The sequence below is a fragment of the Neophocaena asiaeorientalis genome, unplaced genomic scaffold (assembly GCF_003031525.2).
Source record: "Neophocaena asiaeorientalis asiaeorientalis breed wild unplaced genomic scaffold, Neophocaena_asiaeorientalis_V1.1 scaffold150, whole genome shotgun sequence".
NCBI lineage: Eukaryota > Metazoa > Chordata > Mammalia > Artiodactyla > Phocoenidae > Neophocaena > Neophocaena asiaeorientalis.
This window is the reverse complement of record NW_020176571.1, coordinates 20,914,625-20,937,959: the sequence shown is the minus strand read 5'-3', so window position 1 is coordinate 20,937,959 and position 23,335 is coordinate 20,914,625. Positions and strand designations below refer to the sequence as shown.

At 39.5% G+C, this 23,335-nt stretch overlaps 1 protein-coding gene across 3 annotated transcripts in view; it reads left to right on the top strand.

Annotated features, from left to right (window-relative positions):
• The window catches only part of ITPR2 (inositol 1,4,5-trisphosphate receptor type 2), a 520,017-nt gene that overhangs the window by 186,941 nt on the left and 309,741 nt on the right, over nucleotides 1–23,335 (top strand). For all 3 annotated transcript variants that reach the window (XR_003001564.1, XM_024733221.1, XM_024733219.1), the window contains exons 22-23: nucleotides 17,943–18,136; nucleotides 21,681–21,810. Coding sequence is in view for 2 of the 3 variants with exons in the window: in XM_024733221.1 (XP_024588989.1) it covers nucleotides 17,943–18,136; nucleotides 21,681–21,810 (324 nt within the window). In the remaining variant the exon portion in view is untranslated. The remainder of the gene's footprint in view (nucleotides 1–17,942; nucleotides 18,137–21,680; nucleotides 21,811–23,335) is intronic.

The following is a 23,335-nucleotide window of genomic DNA, read 5'->3' as shown; positions in this document are numbered from 1 at the left end:
GTGTTCTGACCGCTCCACCAACCTGCCGTTTCCCATCTCTCCTTTTCTCCTTGGGCACCCGTATTCCCTGAGACACATCAATATTGAAATTAGGCCAGTTAACAACCATACAGTGGCCTCTATGTGTTCAAGTGAAAGGAAGAGTTGCACGGCTCTCACTTTACATCAAAAGCTAGAAATGATTAAGCTTAGTGAGGAAGGCATGTTGAAAGCCAAGATACACTAAAAGCTAGGCCTCTTGCACCAGTTAGCCAAGCAGTGAATGCAAAAGGAAGGTTCTTGAAGGAAGTTAAAAGTGCTACTCCAGTGAACATATGAATGGTAAGAAAGGGAAACAGCCTTATTGCTGATATGGAGAAAATTGTAGTGATCTGGAGAGAAGATCAAAGCAGCCACAACATTTCTTTAAGCCAAAGCCTAATCCAGAGCAAAACCCTAACTGTCTTCAATTCTCTGAAGGCTGAGAGAGGTGAGGAAACTGCAGGAGAAAAGTTTGAAGCTAGCAGAGGTTGGTTCATGGGGTTTAAGGGAAGAAACCATGTCCATAACATCAAAGTGCAAGGTTAAGCAGCAAGTGCTAAGGTAGAAGCTGCAGCAAATTATCCAGAAGACCTAGCTCAGATAATTCATGAAGGTGGCTACACTAAACAACAGATTTTCAGTGTAGACAAAGCAGCCTTCTATTTGAAGAAGTTGCCATCTAGGACTTTCATAGCTAGAGAGGAGAAGTCAATGCCTGTCTTCAAAGCTTCAAAAGACAGGCTAACTCTTGTTGCAGGCTAAAGCAGCTGGTGACTTTGTGTTGAAGCCAATGCTCATTTACCCTTCTGAAAATCCTAGGGCCCTTCAGAATTATGCTAACTCTACTTTGCCTGTGCTCTATAAGCGCAACAACAAATCCTGGATGACAGCACATCTGCTTACAACATGGTTTACTAAATATTTTAAGCCCACTGTTGAAACCTACTGCTCAGACAAAAAGATTTCTTCCAAAATATTACTGCTCACTGACAGTGCACCTGGTCACGCAAGAGCTCTGATGGAGACATACAACCAGATTAATGTTGTTTCCTTGCCTGCTAACACAGCATCTGTTCTGCAGCCCATGGATCAGGGAATAATTTTGACTTTCAAGTCTTATTATTTAAGAAATACATTTTATAAGACTATAGCTGCCTTAGGTAGTGATTCTTCTGATGGACCTGGGCAGAGTAAATAGAAAACCTTCTGGAAAGACTTCTTATTCTAGATGTCATTAAGAACATTTGTGATTCGTGAGAAGAGGTCAAAATATCAACATTAACAGGAGTTTGGAAGAAGTTGATTCCAGCCCTCAGGGATGACTGTGAGGGGTTCAAAACTTCAGTGGAGGAAGTAACTGCAGATGTGGTATAAGTAGCAAGAGAACTAGAATTAGAAGTGGAGCCTGAAGATGTCACTGAATTGCTATAATCTCAAGTTAAAACTTGAACAATTGACGAGTTGTTTCTTATGAGAGAAGAAAGTGGCTTTTTGAGATGGAATCTGCTCCTGGTGAAGATGCTGTGAGGATTGTTGGGATGACAACAAAGGATTTAGAATATGATGTAAACTGAGTTGGTAAAGCAGTGGCAGGGTTTGAGAAGATTGACTCCACATTTGAAAGAAGTTCTACTGTGGTTAAAATACTGTCAAACAGCTACAGAGAAGTTGTTCATGAAAAGAAGATCGATGCAGCAGACTTCATTGTTGTCTTATTTTGAGAAACTGCCACGACCACCTGAACTGCCACCAAGCCCCACCCTGATCAGTCAGCAGCCATCAACACTGAGGCAAGAGCCTCCACCAGCCAACAGATCATAATTCAGTGAGGGCTCAGATGATGGTTAGCATCTTTTTTTATGATTAAGGTAATTTCATTCATTTATTCTTACATTTATGAATTTATCAAATGACATGTTATTTTGAATACACTCTGTGAAAAGACTCAACTGTTATTAGGACAGGCATGTCATGCAATGTTTGAACATGGGTAGACACTGACCTTCTTTGATGCTAAAAGAAAATAATCCAGATGGTGAGCAATTTTTAGCATTAAAATATTTTTTAAGTTAAGGTGTATACATTTTTTTTTTACACATAATGCTGTTGTACACTTAATAGACTAAACCATCGTGTAAACATAACTTTTATATGCACTGGGAAACCAAAAAATCTTCCTGAGACTCATTTTTATTGCGATATATGATTTGCCGTGGTGGTCTGGAACTGAACCTGCAGTATTTCTGAGGTATGCCTATACTAATGTGATTAATTAAGATCACTTATTGCAGGTGCGTGGGTGTATTTTGTTCTACTAGAGAGTCATTTAAATGGTTGGGACAAATGTGAATCGTACTTATACATTCTCCTAAGAGAAACATAACGTGTTAATTCAGAAAGGTGAGAGTATCATCTCCATTTGAGCAGAGTATAGAACTTGACACAGTCTGGAAATAGCTTAAGTCTAATTTGTTATTTAGTTATCCTGTCAATATCCTTTCATTTATCTGTTTGTTGTTTGAATGGAACTGGGGTTCAAATTTAAACCTCCAAAATGGAGCAATAAAGTCTAACCATTGAGTAAGACTTGGGCTCATTCGGGTGTCTAGGTCACCACTGTCATTTCTTCTCACAATTGCCCCCCAACCCTTGAACTCACCGCAGTTTTAAAAGACAATAGATCAGAAAACTGCCAAAAGGTCAAATAAGAACCAAATAGTTTCTTTTCATCTTCTACCATTTTGCTTTTTCGCAGCTCCAAGTTCTTGGGAGTTTCTGTAGTCAAGCCCTGAAAGCTCGGCCTGTTCCCAGTCGGTAACCAGATAATGTCTTTTTTTGGCATATATGTTATAATATTGAAGAAGGGAAATCACCAAAAAAAAAAATCGATGGAAATTCCATTTACTTTTAGGATTTCCTTTCCTTTGAGGTTTCAGGGTGGGAGCTGAAGTGCCTTTGGTCTTAGAGAATAAAATACAGGTAACCACAGCAGCCTGAAATTATCCTCCTGCCCTAAAAGGATTCCAGCTGCACTGGTGACTCATGTAGCCCTGTGGGCCCAACCCAGCGTAGAGAAGAGATAAGGAGGGAGGGTAGTAGAGGCACCTTGGATACACAAATGTCCAGTAGTACCCTTGCCCCAGAAGATTGGGGGAGGAGAGTGAGGGTGTGCTAACTCCCCATCTAGTGGCAAAGAACCAGCTGCTTCTTCAATTTAACTTTTTTTTTTTTTTTTGCCTTGGCTGGGACTTCACATGATCCACCTTGAAATGCTTTTCCTGGCAAAATAGTTGCTTTTTAAAAGGAGAAGGGAAATTGAGATGGAAGGTGGAGCAGAAACATTTTTTAATAGTGTTATATGGGTGGGAAAGGAAGAAAATATTTGCAGCAAAAAGTCTGCCAGAAAATAGTTTCTTCCTTTATAAAATCAGGAGGTTAATCTAAATGTGATCTTTACAGTCTCTTTCAGTTCAAAGCTGTGATTCTTTGAAGATTAGTATGTAATTCTCATTCGCTCACTCAATGGTATTCTTTTTAATGTGTGTTGCAAAAGACTCCTTTTAGCAAATATCCATGAAGCATGACTGCTTGTTAAGAGCTGTGATTGCTCTTTGTAAAGACACCAGCTACAATGCCTTGAAACCAGGAGCCTTAGTTCACTTAAAATATCGAGTGTATCAAAAAAATCAAGCAAGGGCTTCCCCGGTGGCGCAGTGGTTGAGAGTCTGCCTGCCGATGCAGGGGACGCGGGTTCGTGACCCGGTCCGGGAAGCTCCCACATGCCGCGGAGCGGCTGGGCCCATTGAGCCGTGGCCGCTGAGCCTGCGCGTCCGGAGCCTGTGCTCCGCAACGGGAGAGGCCACAGCAGTGAGAGGCCCGCGTACCGCAAAAAAAGCAAGTAAGCAAGCAAGAAAGGCTTACCTGTGTGCAAGTTGGGACTCCGAGGGCGTGTATATGTGGAGTTGGAGGATGAGAAAGAACAGAAATGAGGTTTACTACAGTGACCATCACCGAACAGCAGGTAGCAAAGGTCCAGGCAGCTTCATTTTAAGGACTCTCTCTAATGTCCCTTCAGCTCCTGTCAATGTTTCATCAGACTGAGCTCCTTCCAGGTCGGTATAAACGACGTAAGTTCACAGCACAGCTCACAGTGCTCAGAAGTGTCAGGCTGGTTGGCTTGCCGGAGGAAGATGCCACAGTGACTAGTCATCATCTGAACATCTCTTTCCTGGACTTCTGGACTTAATTTTTCCCACCACCATTCTGCCCCTCGCGATGCTTCTTTTTGATGGTCCTGCCTCATCTCTGCTTCCAGCCTGTCCCTCGCCTTCAGGCAGATCTGTCTCATCCACTCTGGGTCTCGTTCCTCACACCTGCTTCTTCTCCCTTCTGCCTACACCTTCTCCCCATTCACATCATATGCTTCTAGTAGAGGGAGCTGGAGCCTCAAAGAGGTGGCCAGGACATGTGTGCAATCCTATCCACAGTGATAGGTTTCTCTTGTCCTCTGTGTGTGTGCCCTGTGTCAGATGAGTGTGTTCTCATCATGCCTTGAGATTCGTCTCCTGACAGCAACTGCCCAGGATCTCTGGAGGTCCTTAGTGCAGGTTTGTTCCCCAGGAAGCAGACTCTGAACAGAGATTAGCACGCCGGAGGCTTATTAGGGAGAGCTCTTAGCATCAACACTGGTGGAATGGAAGGGAAAGAAGCAGGCCTGGGCCAAGCGAGAAATTGGGTTGTGTTGTGGTCTTAGTGGGGAGCCTCTGGGTGGTGTGAAGTTGGGGTGTCCTTTCAGAGTTCTCTCTCATTGGAGTGAGGGGGCTGAGTTTTTATGCCCCCGTGGGCTGCCCTGGAATGGGGTGTGGTCTTGCTTGAAGCAGCTGTTTTCAGACCAGCCAATCCCCAGAGGGCTGACTTTTGAGGGCTGTCCCCCAAGTGGCACTGCCAGCAGCTGAGGCAATAGTCCTTCCTTCCTGAAAGGGAATCTGGGCAGGACCATCACAGCATCCACTACATATATTTTCCAGAAAAGTACCAAGACTGGAAAAACTGTAGGTCAAGATTAAGATCTCATAGGAAATAACAGATTAGGAAGAAAAATAAAAATGATTCAGATCTTATAGAAGATAGAGATTAGGGAGACAAATAAAAACAACATTAAGACATTTAAATGCACAACAAATTTCTAGAGATGAAAAAAATTTCTAGAGGCTACCTACTTCCAAATGCCCCAGAATCACTGGCATCAGAAATCTACTCCGGGCAGAAGGTGTTTTATGGAATCCTTTTCTTCGGATGTGAAGGGAGATTTCTGTGATATTCTGATCTTCTGAGTCTGGTTCTCTTACCAGCTTTGTGCTGTGCTGACTGCACCTCTAAGTCCTTTCTGGCTTAATGTATAATGTCTTTTACACTTTTGTTATATATTTTTTTCCTCCTTAAGCTTTTAGAAGTTTTAGAAAAAGTGCCTATAACTGTCAGGTTTTCTCTTAGTTATCAATGGTGCCTGGGAGGCCTTGTTTTCCCCCTCTGGGCTTAGTCTTCTCTCTCTATATCAAGAGGTTCTCAAACACATGATCTACGCTAGATCATGTCCCTTTAAAAAATCAAATGAAGGTATAAAAATAGGCAGAGAATAACTATGTAATATGTCTATTATATAGTTAATAGTGAGTGTCCACCATTTGCTAGGCCACACATTTGACAGAGGATTACATCAGAAGGGAATCTATTATTTATATTTAATGCCTAGAACACATCAAAATCTTGCATATTTTTATCTGTAATCCTTGTCACAATCCAGCAAGTAGGTATTATGGCCACACTGTGCCCAGGAAATGTGCTCTTACAGAGGGTAAACACTTGCCCTGAGACCATACAGCCTGTAGCTTGCTGAGCCACATTTTGAATTCAGCTTTCTTTTTCTTTTTCTCTAGTTCTTCACAAAAACCAACAGCCCTGCCGTGGATGTGCTTTCGGCTGTTACACTACTTTCTGTACAGATGACTTCTTCATCTGCAGGGACTCTGCTTTCTACTTTTTCCAAGTTTCCTAAGAAAGTTTAACACAAAACAGTGGGTGTTTATTAAAGAGTTTTGATTTAACTTGAGGTGACTTCACAAGTCAGATCCAAAAAAAAAAAATTTAAGCCAAGAATCTCGCCTTCGTGAACCGTTGTTGGGATTGTCTCAGAAGCAAAGTTTGAAACACAAGTCTTAAAACTGTTACCACTTAAATATCTTGAAGTTGGATGTTCCTTTTCACTCCCTGCTGGTCTCCCTGGCGCTGTTTTTGGCTTTTTCTCCACATTCCCACATAAGGATCCTTCTGAATCACATCCTCTGCCTCTTACTAGTTATCATCATCTCTTAGAGAGTAACAACCCAGTTCCCTAAGTTGGTGCCCACAGGTCTTCATAATCTGCATTAGACGTCTCTAGTTCTGTCTCTTGCTGTTTCCCCAGTAATACGAAACAATTTTATCCTCCAGGACACTTTGCTATGAGCTACTTCTGTATTTCATATATACTTTCATAACTCGCTTATCACTAGGATGAATGTATGTGCCATGCCTTATATAAACATGCATTTGAAGGACAAAAATATTTAGAGACCCTAATATTCCAAATGTATGTTGGTGACTTTTTTTTTGTTAGTGTTGAAATTTTTTATGTCTGTTTTTCCTAGTAGACTTATGAAAGGCTCCATGACTCTTAGAATTACTACCTAGAAAATTCAATAATAAAGATTCAAAATTATTGACTAAGAGAGCCAGAGTGGGGAGAAAAGCTATGAAAATACATTCTGTTTCTGTTTCCATAGCTGACTTGTACCATGCCTAACATAACATGCATACTTGGCTTTCAGAAGTATTTACTGAGTGACAAACATTTGATGAATGTATGTAACCTACATGTTTTATATAAATATGTATTTGAATGATAAGAATATTTTCTAGATCATGACATCTCAGATTTATAACTGTTTTTCTTTTATTACTTAAGAACTTTTAATTTGGCTTTCAAAACTTCCAGTGAATGGGAGATAACATGACAAATGCCAGTTCATGTTAAAATACTTCCTGGTATTTTGTTTCTACAATTTTAGTGATTAATGTTATACCTTTTCACGATCTCTGCACCATCTCTTTTTTATAATTGATGTATAGTTGATTTACAGTGTTTCGTTTCTGGTGTACAGCAAAGTGATTCAGTTATAAATGTGTATACACACACACACACACACATATATGTAATATATTCTTTTTTATATTCTTTTCCATTATGGTTTATTACAGGTAGATATTGAATATAATTAGTTCCTTGTTCTACACAGTAGGAGCTTGTTGTTTATCGGTTTTATATATAATAGTTTGCATCTGCTAATCCCAAACTCCTAATTTATCCCTCCTCCCCCGACCCTGGCTTTCCCCTTTGGTAACCATAAGTGTGTTTTCTATGTCTGTGAGTCTGTTTCAGTATTGTAAATAAATTCATTTGTATCATATTTTAGATTCCACATATAAGTGATATCATATGGTATTTGTCTTTCTCTTTCTGACTGACTTAGTACGATAATATCTAGGTCCATCCACACTGGTGCAAATGGCATTATTTCATTCTTTTTTTATGGCTGAGTAGTATTTGGTTGAATATATGTATACCACATCTTTTTAATCCATTCGTCTGTGAGCATTTAGGTTTGGTGCACCATCTTAACAGAATAATATGGTTCAAATATTCCCTTGCTAACTGTGTAGGTTCATAAATTTCAGGAGGATTTAATGGGTATGATGCATGCATAACTTCCATATTACACTAAGTCAGGAAGCAACTCTATAACTGCCTTCTAGTTCTCTCAGTCAGGGGTTTCTCACATAAATTTATGATACATAAAAATATTTTTGTTATACTTCGTAATTAGTTTAACTCAGTAGAGGCAGAAGACTCTGTAGGTTCATCTGTATTTCTCTGGGATGTGTTGGAAACAAAGGCATTGTCTATAGTACTTTGGGTTTTGGTTTCCCAAAGGTATCAGCCACACAATGGATGAAGCACCTTCCACAGTTTAGTGTGGAGTTTATTCTTATTCTCTAAGCTATAACGTGACTCCGAAACCTCTGGAGTTCTGTAGGAGTGGTGTAAATGATTCCTGGCAGCCAGGAATAGCTACTGACATTACCAAATTGAGTTAATAGGACAGAATCAATACCTAGATGACCTCACAAATAATGAGAATGACTAAAGAGGACCAGGTTGTCCTCACCTTCTTTCTACTCAGTTATTTCATCCAATTGTAAATACTGTTTGACCCTCAGAATCTAATGCCTCAAGGTGTTAATACACTGGGGTAGGTTCCTCAGTTCCCTCAATTTCTGGTCAAGGGCATCCACCAGTGACCTACAGTAAGGCACCTTATTGGAACCCAATCATAGATTTGTAGAATGTTAGCATGTAAAGGGACTGTAGAAATCGTCTATATGAACTTCAGATCTTCATAGTACCTGTAGCAAATGGTCATCTAGGATCTTTTGGAACACCTGAGTGACCAAGATTTTACTGCTGCAAAAGGTAGGCCTTTCTTATTTACAACAGCTCCAAATATTGTCTCTTTTGTTAGGTTATCCTAAATATACCTCCCTCTCACTTCCAACAAGCAGCCCTACTTTTGTTCCCTGGAGCCATGTGGAAATCTAGCCTCACTTTCACATATCAGTTCTTTCTATGTTTGCAGATGGCCGGCATGTCACCTGAATATCTCCTCCTCTCTGTGTCATCACCGGCAGTTTCTTTAACAGTTCCTCTTATGTTTCTAATATTTTTGATCACTGATATGGCAAGAAAAGTTATTTTCTCATTCATAATAAACACTTTACTTTTGTAATACAGTCTAGATGAAAATGAGTGTTTTTGGTAATGATGACATAGTATTGATTTCTACTGAACTTGAATGAAACTAAAGTTCTAGTTTGTGCTCTGTTAACATCACATTTTCCCATCACATACTTGAGTTGGTTTTATTTGGACCTAAATGGCAGGGCATTTTATATTTTGATTTTACTTTGTTGGATTTAAAGCCATTAGTTTTCTTTTGTTAATGCATAGATTGATTTGCACATATTGAACCCTCCTTGTGAACTTGGGATGAATCCCACTTGGTCGTGGCCTATGATCTTTTTTATGTATTGCTGGAGTCGGTTTGCTAATATTTTGTTGAGAATTTTTGCATCTATATTCATCAAAGATATTGGCCTTTAATTTTCTTTTTTTGGTGGTGTCTTTGTCTGGTTTTGGTATCAGGGTGATGGTGGCTTCATAGAATATCTTTGGGAGTCTTTCCTCCTCATCAATCTTTTGGAAGAATTTGAGAAGGCTCAGTATAAGTTCTTCTTTGTATGTTTGGTAGAATTCGCCTGTGAAGCCATCTGGTCCTAGACTTTTGTTTGTAGGGAGTTTTTTTTTTTTTAATTACAGATTCTATTTCACTTCTAGTGATCGGTCTGTTCATATCATCTATTTCTTCTTGATTCAGTTTTGATGGGCTGTATGTTTCTAGAAAGTTGTCCGTTTCTTCTAGGTTGTCAAATTTGTTGGCATATAATTAATTATTCATAGTATTCTCTTATGGTTTTCTGTATTTCTGCAGTGTCAGCTGAGATTTCTCCTTTCTCATTTCTTATTTTGTTTATTTGGGTCCTCTCTCTTTTTTTCTTGGTGAGCCTGGCCAGAGGTTGGTCAATTTTGTTTACCCGTTCAAAGAACCAGCTCTTGGTTTTATTGATTTTAATCCATTAGTTTTCAACCTGTCCGTGTAGTTTTGGGATTTGATAGAGTCATTGACTATATTAGTTATCCTTCATTGTTTCATGTTGTCTTTGCATTTGCAAAACATGCTCTTTCTGACTTCACCTGTCACTGACAAAAATACTTATGTGGGTGAGGCAACAACAGATCAGCAAGGAACTAGAGGCCCTTCTGTACTTTAACAGTGATTGATTTAATAGTACTCTTTGGCCATAATCAGTTAACTAAAATCATATGCCTATGAAACTGTACACTATTCAGTGTATATCTCTATGGTATGATATATCAGAGGAGTGGTTGTTTTTGGTGGTGGTGGTGAGGGGGAATGTAGAGCTCAATAACTGGGAAAGGGCACAAAAGAGCTTTCTGGGGTAACGGAAATGTCTGACTATCTGGATACCCTGTGGTTTATATGGGTCCTTCTAGTCCAAACTACTAAAATCTTTCATTTAAGATCTGCGTATTGCACTGTATTTAATTTACATCTCAGTTATAAAAATAGTATGTAAGTCCACTTATTGCTTGCATTACCAGCTGTTAAGAATTAAAGATCAGTTTGGCAAATTAAAATGAAATCTTGAGGTTTGGAATACTGAAATGACTTTGTCAGTATTTGACAGTGATGAAATCCAAAATAAGATGTAGAACTTAACCAGTGTTTTGTATGAATTGCTTTTTCAATTTATCCTTTGAATAACACTTCTTTAGGGTGTGGGATGGGAAATAATTTTCCTTTAAGCAGTCTACTTGATATTCAGAAAAAGATGGCTAATAACATTACTATACTTTAGTAACATGTTTCTAGTACGTTTTGCTTTGTTCTGTTTCTTCTTTTTTATAAATGTATTTATTTTATTTTTATTTATTTTTGGCTGCGTTGTGTCTTTGCTGCTGTGCACAGGCTTTCCCTAGTTGCAGTGAATGGGCGCTACCCTTCGTTGCGGTGCGCGGGCTTCTCATCGCAGTGGCTTCTCTTTGTTGTGGAGCACGGGCTCTAGGCACGTGGGTTTCAGTAGCTGTGGCTTGTGGGCTCTAGAGCGCAGACTCAGTAGTTGTGGCACATGGGCTTAGTTGCTCCATGGCATTTGGGATCTTCCCAGACCAGGGCTCGAACCCGTGTCCCCTGCATCGTCAGGCGGATTCTTAACCACTGCACCACCAGGGAAGCCCTGTTCTGTCTCTAAGGTCTTGGAAAGTTGGAGTCTGTAAATGGCTTATCAACATACTGTGTTCAACGAGTGTTTATTCAGAATGAAGAAAATTAGGTGTCATATCATCTACTCTGGCCATTGAGTATTCTTTATAAATCATTCCTCTGCAAGACTTCTCCTTTTAGAGGTGACATTTTGTGTCAACCATGTCATAGTGTAAGAGGTAATGAGCTATGATTATGTGATGGACCACAGGCTCATTACTAGGGTGGCGACCACTATAATAGAACATAATGAAATAGAGAAGAACTGTTTTTCATGGCTGTAGTGAAAACATGCATGTGTCCTCCATTTTTCATTTTGAGGTAATACAATTATATGGTATTTTTCATTCTTCATGATTTTTCTGCACACATTATATAATTTTATTCTCACAAGGAATTGGGACCTATTTTATTAGGATTAAGCTTCTGAGCATCGGACGGCAAAGTAATTTGAGAAAGATCACAGTAGTCTAAATCCTTTACACCATTCAAAGCCTAGTTCAAAATTGTATCTCTTCAGTGAAGCTGCCTTTCACTCTCCTCACCCTAAGATAATTTTCCCAATTAAAATAATTATCCTAAGCAATTTTGTATACCGTCCACGCTATACTATTACTATCTTATTTGCTTTGCATTTGGTCTTCAATTGGGGAGGGGGGAGACATGATTTCTGTTTTCTTAGCTCTGTTATAAACTCTCTACTTCTCTTGTGTCCTCCCATCCTCGATATCCTTAATATAAGAGCCAGATGAACATTGGCTACCTAATAAATAGTTTCTGAACAGGGGCTGCCCTTAAAATTAAATTGTGTCATATAAACATAATGCCACGAGTAGTGTTGGTTCATTATATAATAATAACTGGTGGATAAAATCACTTGAGAATAATGTGAGCAGATTCATGATATGATTAATAGTAATGCTACGTTTTCAGTACACAGTTTTAACTAGGATATTTTCTTTCTGCATTTGGTAGGTTTCTGAGTTCTAGTATACAATCTTTGGAAACTTGGAAGGTGATAGCCTTTAGTGAATCAACATGGTGTGGGGAAAAGATGCACACTGACATTGTTGACCTGAATCTGAGGCTCTGCCACTTTCTGGCTGTGTAAAATGAGATGGGTTCCCCACCTCCCTACCTGCTGTGAACAGTGTATGTGGCCTAGCAAAGTACATGGGATGTGATATGCCCTTGATAAAGTCAGATTCCATGATTTTCCTTATCTCATTGTTATCTATTGTATTAAACATGTTTTTCTTTTAAACAAATACGTTTTTAAGTAACATGAAATTATATATGCTTTTAGAAAAAAATTAGAAAATTAAGAAAGTATAAAAGAAAGCAAGCCAAAACTCACCTTGATGAAACTTACCCTTAGTGTACTAATATCTAATTTTTTATATAAGCCTTATAAAAATAATTATTATTTTTTTGACTGCATTGGGTCTTCGTTGCTGTGTGTGGGTTTTCTCTAGTTGCGGTGAGCGGGGGCTACTCTTTGTTGCAGTGCATGGGCTTCTCATTACGGTGGCTTCTCTTGTTGTGGGGCACGGGTTCTAGGCACATGGGCTTCGCTAGTTGTGGTGCGTGGGCTCAGTAGTTGTGGCTCCCGGGCTCTAGCACTCAGGCTCAGTAGTTGTGGTGCATGGGCTCAGTTGCCCCGCAGCATGTGGGATCTTCGTGGACCAGGTATCGAACCTGTGTTCCCTGCGTTGGCAGGCGAATTCTTTTTTTTTTTTTTTAATTAATTAATTAATTTTTGGCTGCGTTGGGTCTTCGTTGCTGCGCACGGGCTTTCTCTAGTTGCAGCAAGCGGGGACTGTGCTTTGTTGTGGTGTGCAGGCTTCTCACTGTGGTGGCTTCTCTTGTGGAACATGGGCCCTAGGCATGCGGGCTTCAGTAGTTGTGGTGCACAGGCTCAGTAGTGGTGGCACGTGGGCTTAGTTGCTCCACGGCATGTGGGATCTTCCTGGACCAGGGATTGAACCCATGTCCCCTGCATTGGCAGGTGGATTCTTAATCACTGCTCCACCAGGGAAGTCCCTTGGTAGGTGGATTCTTAACCACTGCACCACCAGGGAAATCCCAAATTATCATTTTTAATAATTTTTTTGTTTATCCAACTTTTTTTTTATTTGTGCAGTAATCTAACAAGCATGTATGGAATGGCTGCTATGTGTCAGGCGCTATTCCTGGTGTTGGAGATAGAGCAAAAACTAGATAGAATCCATGTCTTCATGGAGTTTATGTTCTTTTTTGAGGGAGGATACAATAACCACATAAACAAATATAAAATATGGTGTGAGATAGTGATAATGCCATGACTGAAATGTAAAGCAGGATCCAGAGTGATGACAATCCTTCTTTAGAGAGGGTGGCTGGAAGAGATCTGAGGAGGGGACATTAAACCAGAAATCAGAAAGGATTTTGAGGGAGTCAGCCAAGTGACCATCTGGGTAAGAGACCTCCAGGCAGACGAATACCAAGTTCCCTCCAGCTCCAGCTCATAGATTAAAAACTCTGTTTGCCTGCATGGATAAAGAAGATGTGGTACATATATGCAATGGAATACTACTCACCCATAAAAAATGAAATAATGCTGTTTGCGGCAACATGGATGGACCTAGAGATGATCATACTAAGCGAAGTAAGTCAGAAAGAGAAAGACAAATACCGTATGACATCACTTATACGTAGAATCTAAAATATGACACGAACTTATCTGCGAAACAGAAACAGACTAACAGACATAGAGAACAGATTTGTGGTTGCCAAGGGCAAGGGAGGGTAGGGGAGGGATGAGATTAGTAGATGCAAACTATTATATATACAATGGATAAACAACAAGGTCCTACTGTATAGCACCGGGAACTATATTCAGTATCCTGTAATAAACCATAATGGGAAAGAATATGAAAAAGAATATGTATATTTATGTATAACAGAGTCACTTGGCTGTACACCAGAAACTAACACAACATTGTAAATCAACTATATTTCAATAAAATAAATTAAAAAAATAAAATATCATTGGGGGAAAAAAAAAAAAGAAGTTCATGGACTGGATATGTAGTTCTCCAAAATACTGTGATCTGACTTTGAACTGGGAGTGCTGGTTATTTATTGTCTTCTAGGGTGTTAAATCTTGATCTTTCTTTTAGTCCAGGTTGATACCATGTTCCCTATTACTCTGCTTATATCACTAGCTTAACTAAGGTTTTGAGCTTGTGTTAATGTTTTTGGGTTTTTTGCATCAGAAAAGTCCTTTTATAACCCAGACCCTAACCGCTGGGAGGAAGCACTGCTCCAGAGAATGTTCAAAATAGAAAAAACTGCTCTAGTTCTAGAGAGTGTAGGCATTTTCCAGCAAGTGAAAGTTTATAAGGAGCTGCTGAGCAGGGAGGGGAAGTAGGAAGACGTCCTGAAACATGTCTTTATGGTTTAACATCATTCTGTTTCAAATGAATTATAATAGCAGCAGATATATTTTTCCAAGTCCAACTATAAAAGTATGTTTCAGGGAAATAAGAATGGTTTTGGGGTTATCCATTTTTTGGCTTCTATTACGATAAAGCATTGAGAACTGCCTTTGGTAGTCACTAAACGAGAAAATTGCTGTGAGCAATTATTCACAGAACTCTTATCAAATATGTCTATTATCTCTTATAAATGTTTAGAAGATTTCAGAAGTGTCTATCTGAAATCTAAACAATTGGAAAATTCAGATTATCCTTTTTATTCTTATGTGTTCATAGGAGAAAAGTATTTCTAATAGAAAGAGGTAACAGATAAAGATGACTTTAAATAAAACACCAAGGGAAGTAAGGTAAATTTCAATCATGTAAGATTCTGTTAAATCTCTTATACTGTCTGTAAATCCACATAAGTCTTAATGATTGTTGAAGCCTATAGTATGATTACCGGCAGTAAAATGACTTTGGAATAAGGAAGAATTAAATCACGGTCAGCACAGCTTTAGTGTTATGTAAATTCCTTATTGCTTTTCACGTCTCTGGAATTGGTAATGGAAACTTGGCTCACTGGAACCATCAAAGAAATAAAGCAGTGAACGCTCAACCCGTTCCCAGTTACCATTTCTAGTATGCATTTGCTGTACTTGTCTTACTTTGGGGTTTTTCTCTTGAGGGAATTAGGATTAGTAAAAATAACTATACAATCATATAATGAAAGAACCTGGACAGTCTATCTGCTTTTGTTTCTAAGCAATTCTTTCCTCTGTACTTTTACCTAACAAAGATGACTCCATTTTTCACACCATTTCAATATACTTTATACATAAATCCAAATTCTAGTTGTTGAGTTAATATAAAAGACATAGAAAACCTGAATTTATCCAGAGGATTTATATTATGATACAGTAGCCCTTTCACTGAAAACTTTTCAGTAGTATTAACTAATTATGGTTGAGAAGAGAAATAGATTTCTTCTTTTGCATTGCTGAAGACCGATCACCTTTGACTTAGCAGTCTAGAATTAGAAATTTTTCTGTGGAAAAATGGATACCAGGAGCCTTGCACATCTGTTATTTATGTGGTGTTTGACTTATGTTTTCCAAGCTGTAGTAGTTCCTAATTGAAGCACTTCTCATCACCACCAAGCAACTCTAGAAAATGTAGCATCTTTTTTTTTTTTTCTTTGCGGTACGCGGGCCTCTCACTGTGTGGCCTCTCCCGTTGCGGAGCACAGGCTCCAGATGCGCAGGCTCAGCGGCCATGGCTCACGGGCCCAGCCGCTCCACGGCATGTGGGATCTTCCCGGACTGGGGCACGAACCCGCGTCCCCTGCATCGGCAGGCGGACTCTCAACCACTGGCGCCACCAGGGAAGCCCGAAAATGTAGCATCTTTTAATTTGCAAACTCAGAGTTGGCCATATATGGAGATGTTAGGCAAGTTGTGTGGCAGCCACGTGCCACAGGCATCTAAGGATGTGGTATCACTGGAATGAACCCTCCCATTTCTATGACAACATGTGTTATATATTATTATGTTTCTGGCCTCTAGATTTTAATTTCTTGGTGACAAGATCTACGTTTGGGGGAAAGAATTGTCTGAGTGAATGTTTTGTATGTAACAATCATTTAGATTAAATGATATTTTCCATGCAAATCTAAATAAGATGCAGACACTGGGTGCCAAGGATTTTTGTGTGAATCAAGTGTAAGAATAACAGAGGAGACTGTTCTGTGTTGGTGGTGAGAAAGCATCTCTTGGAGGCTAACACATATACATACTAGAATCCAGGCTCGGATAAATGTACTGGTTGAACATTGATGACCCAAAACTATTGCCAACAACCAGATTGTATCCCTGCAATCTATGGGGGGATTTGGAAATACTCAACTGTTATGATTGTATGAGAACCATAGACAATGAAGCATTCTGCCTCATTACAGGTTTTTCTGTTAGAAAATGGGGCCATCTCAAATCCTTTGTCTCAACCCTGTCTAAACTTGTAAATTATCTTTCATATATTTTTTTCTTATCCCTTTTTTTTGGCTTATGCAAGCAGCAGTGTAATAAAAGTTCCTAGATTCTCAGAATGAAAACCCAAATTAATTTCTGCCTGGAAGGTGCCGCTCTAGAAAAAATGATCCTTCATTGCCTGCTCAAAAATGTACTATTTCAGTACCACCCTCTTGTACATATACTAATTTCATCTATGGATAAGATAATGAATTTTAAAAGGCATTTCACCTTTCACAATGTACAAATAATATTGGTTACCACTGGCTCCATGGTAACTGTGGTCTGCGCATAGGACCGTGAAGTCATCCTTTACATATTTTCCTTTTATTTGTTTGCCTTTCAATCCTCTAGGTATTCGCACAGTTTATGCTCTTTGCTTAGAGCTGAGAGTTTTATCTCATCCCATCTTATTTCCATTTCCCTTTCTCTTGGTTTACACCCTGAGACACTGGGAGAAAGGAAAATTCTTTGCCAGATTCTTAGGCCTTTGCTTGAGGCAAAGCTCCACAAACACCCATGAAGCGAAGACCACTGTTCTGAAGAGAAAGTAGACAGTTGTTCTTGCAAATCCTTGTTGCTTGTTGTAGGGATTTAGAAGTGAGAAACAGCAGTTAAGCTGGAGAGGGTAAATCGTAACAGTGGCAGGAGGATCCTTTGGTACAACTGCTTGTGGTCAGTGTGAGGAATGAGTGCGTGGGCAGTTTTATTGGAGGACAAATTAAATGAGAAGCCAAACTCAAGAGAAGACACAGAAAAGGAGTAACACCTCGTTGAAAGTGATCATTTGTCAATAATTTGTTTCCCTAATTATCTCAAACGTAGCTGCTTTTTGTGGCTTTTGAATTACAATTTTCTATTCAAATTGATGCAGGAATGGATAAAATGGTGCTTCCTCTCTAGGTAAGAGCTTTTCTTAAAATGAAGCTGTAAAAATCCTCCTCCTAAGCTCTTTTCACAAGCATTACGAAAGCAAAGCTAAAAAGTCCTTGGTTTGAGGGTAGGGTTAGGACACTAATTTAAATGTTTTCATATAGTCTTTGTATCCTCACTTGCAACGCCCTTTATTGTAGAGATTGATAACCTTTCTTCCTCATTACTGTAAGAGTTAGTGCCTATTGGTGCGGTAGTTGGTAGGACTTACTGTGCTCTAGAAGGACCTGATTAAGATATTGTTAGAGCTACCGACAGCTCACCTGCAGTGTGTCATTTGAAAGCACTTTCTGAGAAAAGTAAACTTTCAATTCTAAAATCTGTCATTTTGAAATGTGTCTGCACTATTTTAACTTTATCTGCAAGGACATAGCTGGAGCGAGGCTATTCATTCCCATCCTTAGTACTCTTCCTGCCACATTTTCAGTCTGGTTGTGGCCAACTGGATGTAACAGCTGTCTCCCAAGGTGGCGTGTGTGTTGACTTAAGGACTTTTCTCGTGCCAGGAAACAATGTCATGAGAACCATCCATGGGGTGGGAGAATTGATGACCCAGATGGTGCTCAGCAGAGGTTCCATCTTCCCCATGAGTGTGCCTGACATCCAGCCCAGCCTGCATCCCAGCAAGCAGGGGAGCCCCACCGAGCACGAGGATGTCACTGTCATGGACACCAAGCTGAAGATTATTGAGATTTTACAGGTACAGGGCCTAATGGAAGGGAAGTGACAAACACCTAACTGTGCCTATTGGTTTAACTTCTTACACATTTTGTTCCAGATCATTGTGTAAATATTCTGAAGTGGTATTGATCTAATTTTATTCCTTTTACATTAATGATAAGCCTGGTAAGAAATCTCACACTGACACTATTTAACATATTAATTACATGTGTGAATTCTCACTAAATATAATATATTAATGATGGTACCTAACAAACGTGGAGCGCTTTGAGGTTGACATAACTTCTTTCATATGTATTTTCTCATTTAGCATTGACCCTGATTAAATTTTACCTTTATTTAAGAAGGATTTCAGAGTAGGCAAAGTTAAGATTGAATTCCAACTGTTTTTCTATTTTTAATTGAATTAGACATATGATTCTACGTATACAGATTTATTGTAGTAAGAAACTCAAATAAAATTTTATTTTTATTGACAAAAATGTTAATAATTGTTTTTAATATTTTATGTAAGTGACTATCTCTCTTGATGATTTCGTTTCTAAGAGGCTAGGAATAATATATATATATTTAAAATTAACCTAGTCTAATACCTATCTCTATGAATTTAAAGGGGGTAAATTACTATTTCATGACCAGTGGTTTAGTGGATAAATTCCCCATTACTGTAGCTATGAATTCTTAGCTTTTTTTTTTTTAAGTTTGGAAAGTAGTTTTATGATTCTTTAATTATAGCATTTATTCCAGATTCGAAGAATGGAGTCTGGAGTTTTTGAGGATCTATTAAAATTCTGGAAACAGTTTACTAAGTCTTTCATCATAATTTAATGTAGACTGAGCTACCAGAAGTGGGTTAGTAGTCCTGGAAGGGTCTGTACATTTTTATTTAAAGTAATTAGATTTATAATCATAAAAGATTTCACAGTTCCTCCCGGAATTCCAAAGGCTGAATCCCGAGAAATATTGGCAGCCCTCCCAACCCTGTGTTCGTGACCCGGAGAGATCACTCAGTTGTGCTGTTCTTAACCTGTGGAAGGCGTTGAGCACCTGACCTGTGGGTAATGGGCCTCCAGCTTAGCCTCCTTCTCCTCATGGGAGAGCCTCTGAAATACGTGTCCTCATTTTAGCCCAATGACAGTTCAGAAAAGCAGCATTTACAAAACAGTCCCTAACAGCTAAAAAGCGATGAGATGGAGATACTATGGCAGGGCAGGCTAGGGCTGACTTGCTTTTGCTGCCTCTTTGGGGTTCTTTATGTATTTCTTGTTGAACCTCTGTTCTTGCTCTGATTTTTGTGCCTCCGTGTCTGAGTCTGATGGGCTGTGTCTGTGTTCCCATGTGCTGCTCTTGAATGTTTCTTTCTTAGAACTTCCCTTCAAGAATTTCTTTGTAGCCACGTTCCTTAAGCAAGTTTCCTGCTTTCTGCCATCTCTTCCTCCTCTCAGGCTCTTCCTTTCTTTTCCCCATCATTTCTTGTATTTCTTTTAGTCTTTTTATTTCTCTCTTATTCTCCCCCTCTATCTGTCTTCAGCTCTTTCTCAACTCTCTTTCTCTGACTTTCTTTTTATTCTTCCCTTTCCCCCCTTCTCTTCTACCTTCCATTCTTTTTCATAATTAAATATAGTAGAGGATGATAAGTTTGGATTTTGGCTCTATTTATAAAATATAATTCATTGAACACTAATCTTCAACTAAAAGCTAATAAATGTTTCATTAATTCATGTTTTAATAATTTGTTCTTTACATAAGTTTGTTTAAAAAACACCCTTCTTTTTATGCACCCACAGTCTAGCTTCTGCTCCCACCCTCTGCTCGGGGCTGCCAAATCCACTGGCTCTTTCTCAGCCCTCTTCTCCCACAATCTGTCTCCTGCTTTGAAAATCCCCATATTAACTGGAATCAGTTCAGCCAATATGTGGTACAGTGCTCACTGCATATTAATAAAAGAGTCTCTCTGGTGTTTACTTTTCCTCCTGGATTATATGCTCTTCAAAGGCAGGTTTTATATCCTTGGTACCTTTTCTGTACCCTTGGCAGCTTCCTCAGTAGCTGGCTCAACAAGTTTGTTGAACTTGATGGAACATAGCTAACATAGAGCATGGTTGCTGCTCAGGAGGAGCATAAAGTTCTAGCAGAGGAGGAGAAGGGGGACAGGGAGAGGGAGAGAGAGCGAGAGTGAGAGAGAGAGAGAGAGAGGGAGGGAGGGAGGGAGGGAGGGAGGTTGATTCAACTTTGGACCTGTAGGTGTAAATAATGTGTTGGGTGAGCAAAGAGGAGAAAAATTGATTCGGACTGGGGAGCTAGGGAAAGCTTCATTTCAAAAGGGATTTAAATAGGACCTTGGAGGATATCTCCAAAGCTAGTTATTATGGGGTGGAGGAGAAGAATATTCAAGGTAAAGTGAACAATGGAAATGAATGTGCAGAGGCAAGAGAGAAACTGCAGGCATTCCAGCCTGTGCTGTCAGGACTGAGAAGAGTAGAACAGAGAGTGAGAGAAAGGGGGCAGCAGGAGGGGGGCACGGGGGAGGGGTCTGATATGATGGCGGCGTAGCTAGAGCTAGGGGGAGATGATACCACCAAATACCAAGTTTTCTCGAAACTTGCCTGACCATTACTGTTTGCTGGAACAATGAGAGTCTCTTAAGAGAGTGTAGGGGACACAGATAATAATTATACTGGGAGCGAAGGCCAACCCAGGCCTCTCCCAGGCAAACTGGGATGGAAGGTCACCCTGTATAAGTACAGCTCTCTGTTGTTTCCCGTCTCCACTCATGTCGGTGGCACATACTTTTTCCTTCTCTGATCTCCACTGCATTCTATACCACGTGAGGTAGCCCCTCCTTAATTTCCTAATTATTTTAACAATGCTGTATCTTGTTTTCCCAACTCAATCACTGGCATCTTGAGGACTCTGGGCTTCAGGCATTTGCATTCTTCTCAGTGCCGAGCACAGACGGGAACCTTATTGACACTTAGTTTCTGTCAATACGTCCATTAAGGAGAACAAGGACAAAAACACAGACCCAAGGAAAAACAGGCACTAAGGAGGCACATCCCTGGTATATTAGATGCTATTACCTAAGCTGTCCCTTTGTAGCCTAGATCCAGGATTCATTGTGGTGTAGCCAGAATCCACACTATTGCAGCTGAAATCTTGCCTTTCTGTGCCTGAATGAGGGTCACAGCTCCAGTACTTTCCTTGCAGAGCCGGTGAAAACTCTGCAAAGTGCTTGGGAAATTATGTCATCGTTACCTCTTCATCCAGACCCAGGAGATACCTCTACTTGGAATATTCTGAGAGTAATCATGGAGAGTCAGGTTTTCTTCTTTCCAAAAACTGTTCAGGGATTTTACTGACATTGGCTAATGGAAATGCATCACTTTTCTTAGTGTTATGACTGATTATCATGTAAGCAACAGAAGTGATAAGAGTTTACCAATAAAGTTTCTAACTAGTTCATGTGACATGTTGATAGTACTGTGGCTCTTGGTGTCCTGTAATGAATTTTTAAACACCATGCTGATGAAAGAAACTTATGTTGTTTTTAATGTTTCTTGTAGTTTATCCTGAGTGTCAGACTGGATTATAGGATCTCATATATGCTGTCAATATATAAGAAGGAATTTGGGGAGAACAATGGAAATGCTGAAACGTCTACCAATGGCTCTCCCGATACATTGCTGCCATCAGGTATCTCCTCTGTGACAATATTTCCTCTTTGGATGGTGTTTTCCTGAGAACCTGAAAGTTCCTTTTATGTTTTAAAACAAGAAGTATTCCTATGAGACAAAAATGTCAAAATAATCTCCACCAATAAAATGAAGGAACTGAGATAGAAATTAAATAACTTGCCTAGAACAGCAGCGAGGATGTTTGCTGCTACTGGTGCTTTGGATGCAGTTTTTCTGGTAATCTTCACAACTCTGTGAAGTGCAGGTACTGTGTTGTTTTTTGTTTGTTTGTTTTTTCAACATCTTTGTTGGAGTATGATTGCTTTACAATGGTGTATTAGTTTCTGTTTTATAAAAAGGGAATCAGCTGTACATATACATATATCCCCATATCCCCTCCCTCTTGCGTCTCCCTCCCCCCCACCCTCCCTATCCCACCCCTCTAGGTGGTCACAAAGCACCGAGCTGACCTCCCTGTGCTATGCGGCTGCTTCCCACTAGCTATCTATTTTACATTTGGTGGTGTATATATGTCCATGCCACTCTCTCACTTCCCCATCCCGCTCCCCAGGTCCTCAAGTCCATTCTCTAGTAGGTCTGCGTCTTTATTCCCGTCCTACACCTAGATTCTTCATGACCATTTTTTTTTGTCTTTTTTTAGATTCCATATATATGTGTTAGTATACGGTATTTGTTTTTCTCTTTCTGACTTACTTCACTCTGTATGACAGACTCTAGGTCCATCCACCTCACTACAAATAACTCAATTTCGTTTCTTTTTATGACTGAGTAATATTCTATTGGATATATGTGCCACATCTTCTTTATCCATTCATCCGACGATGGACACTACGGCTGCTTCCATGTCCTGGCTATTGTAAATAGAGCTGCAATGAACACTGTGGTACATGACTCTTTTTGAATTATGGTTTTCTCAGGGTATATGCCCAGTAGTGGGATTGCAGGGTCGTATGGTAGTTCTATTTTTAGTTTTTTAAGGAGCCTCCATACTGTTCTCCATAGTGGCTTTATCAATTTACATTCCCACCAACAGTGCAAGGGGGTTCCCTTTTTTCCACAACCTCTCCAGCATTTATTGTTTGTAGATTTTTTGATGATGGCCATTCTGACTGGTGTGAGGTGATACCTCAGTAGTTTTGATTTGCATTTCTCTAATGATTAGTGACACTGAGCATTCTTTCATGTTTGTTGGCCATCTGTATATCTCCTTTGGAGAAATATCTATGTAGGTCTTCTGCCCATTTTTGGATTGGGTTGTTTGTTTTTTTGATACTGAGTGCTTGTAAATTTTAGAGATTAATCCTTTGTCAGTTGCTTCGTTTGCAAATATTTTCTCCCATTCTGCGTGTTATCTTTTCATCTTATTTATGGTTTCCTTTGCTGTGCAAAAGCTTTTAAGTTTCATTAGTTCCCATTTGTTTATTTTTGTTTTTATTTCCATTTCTCTAGGAGGTGGGTCAAAAAGGATCTTGCTGTGATTTATGTCATAGAATGTTCTGCCTATGTTTTCCTCTAAGTGTTTT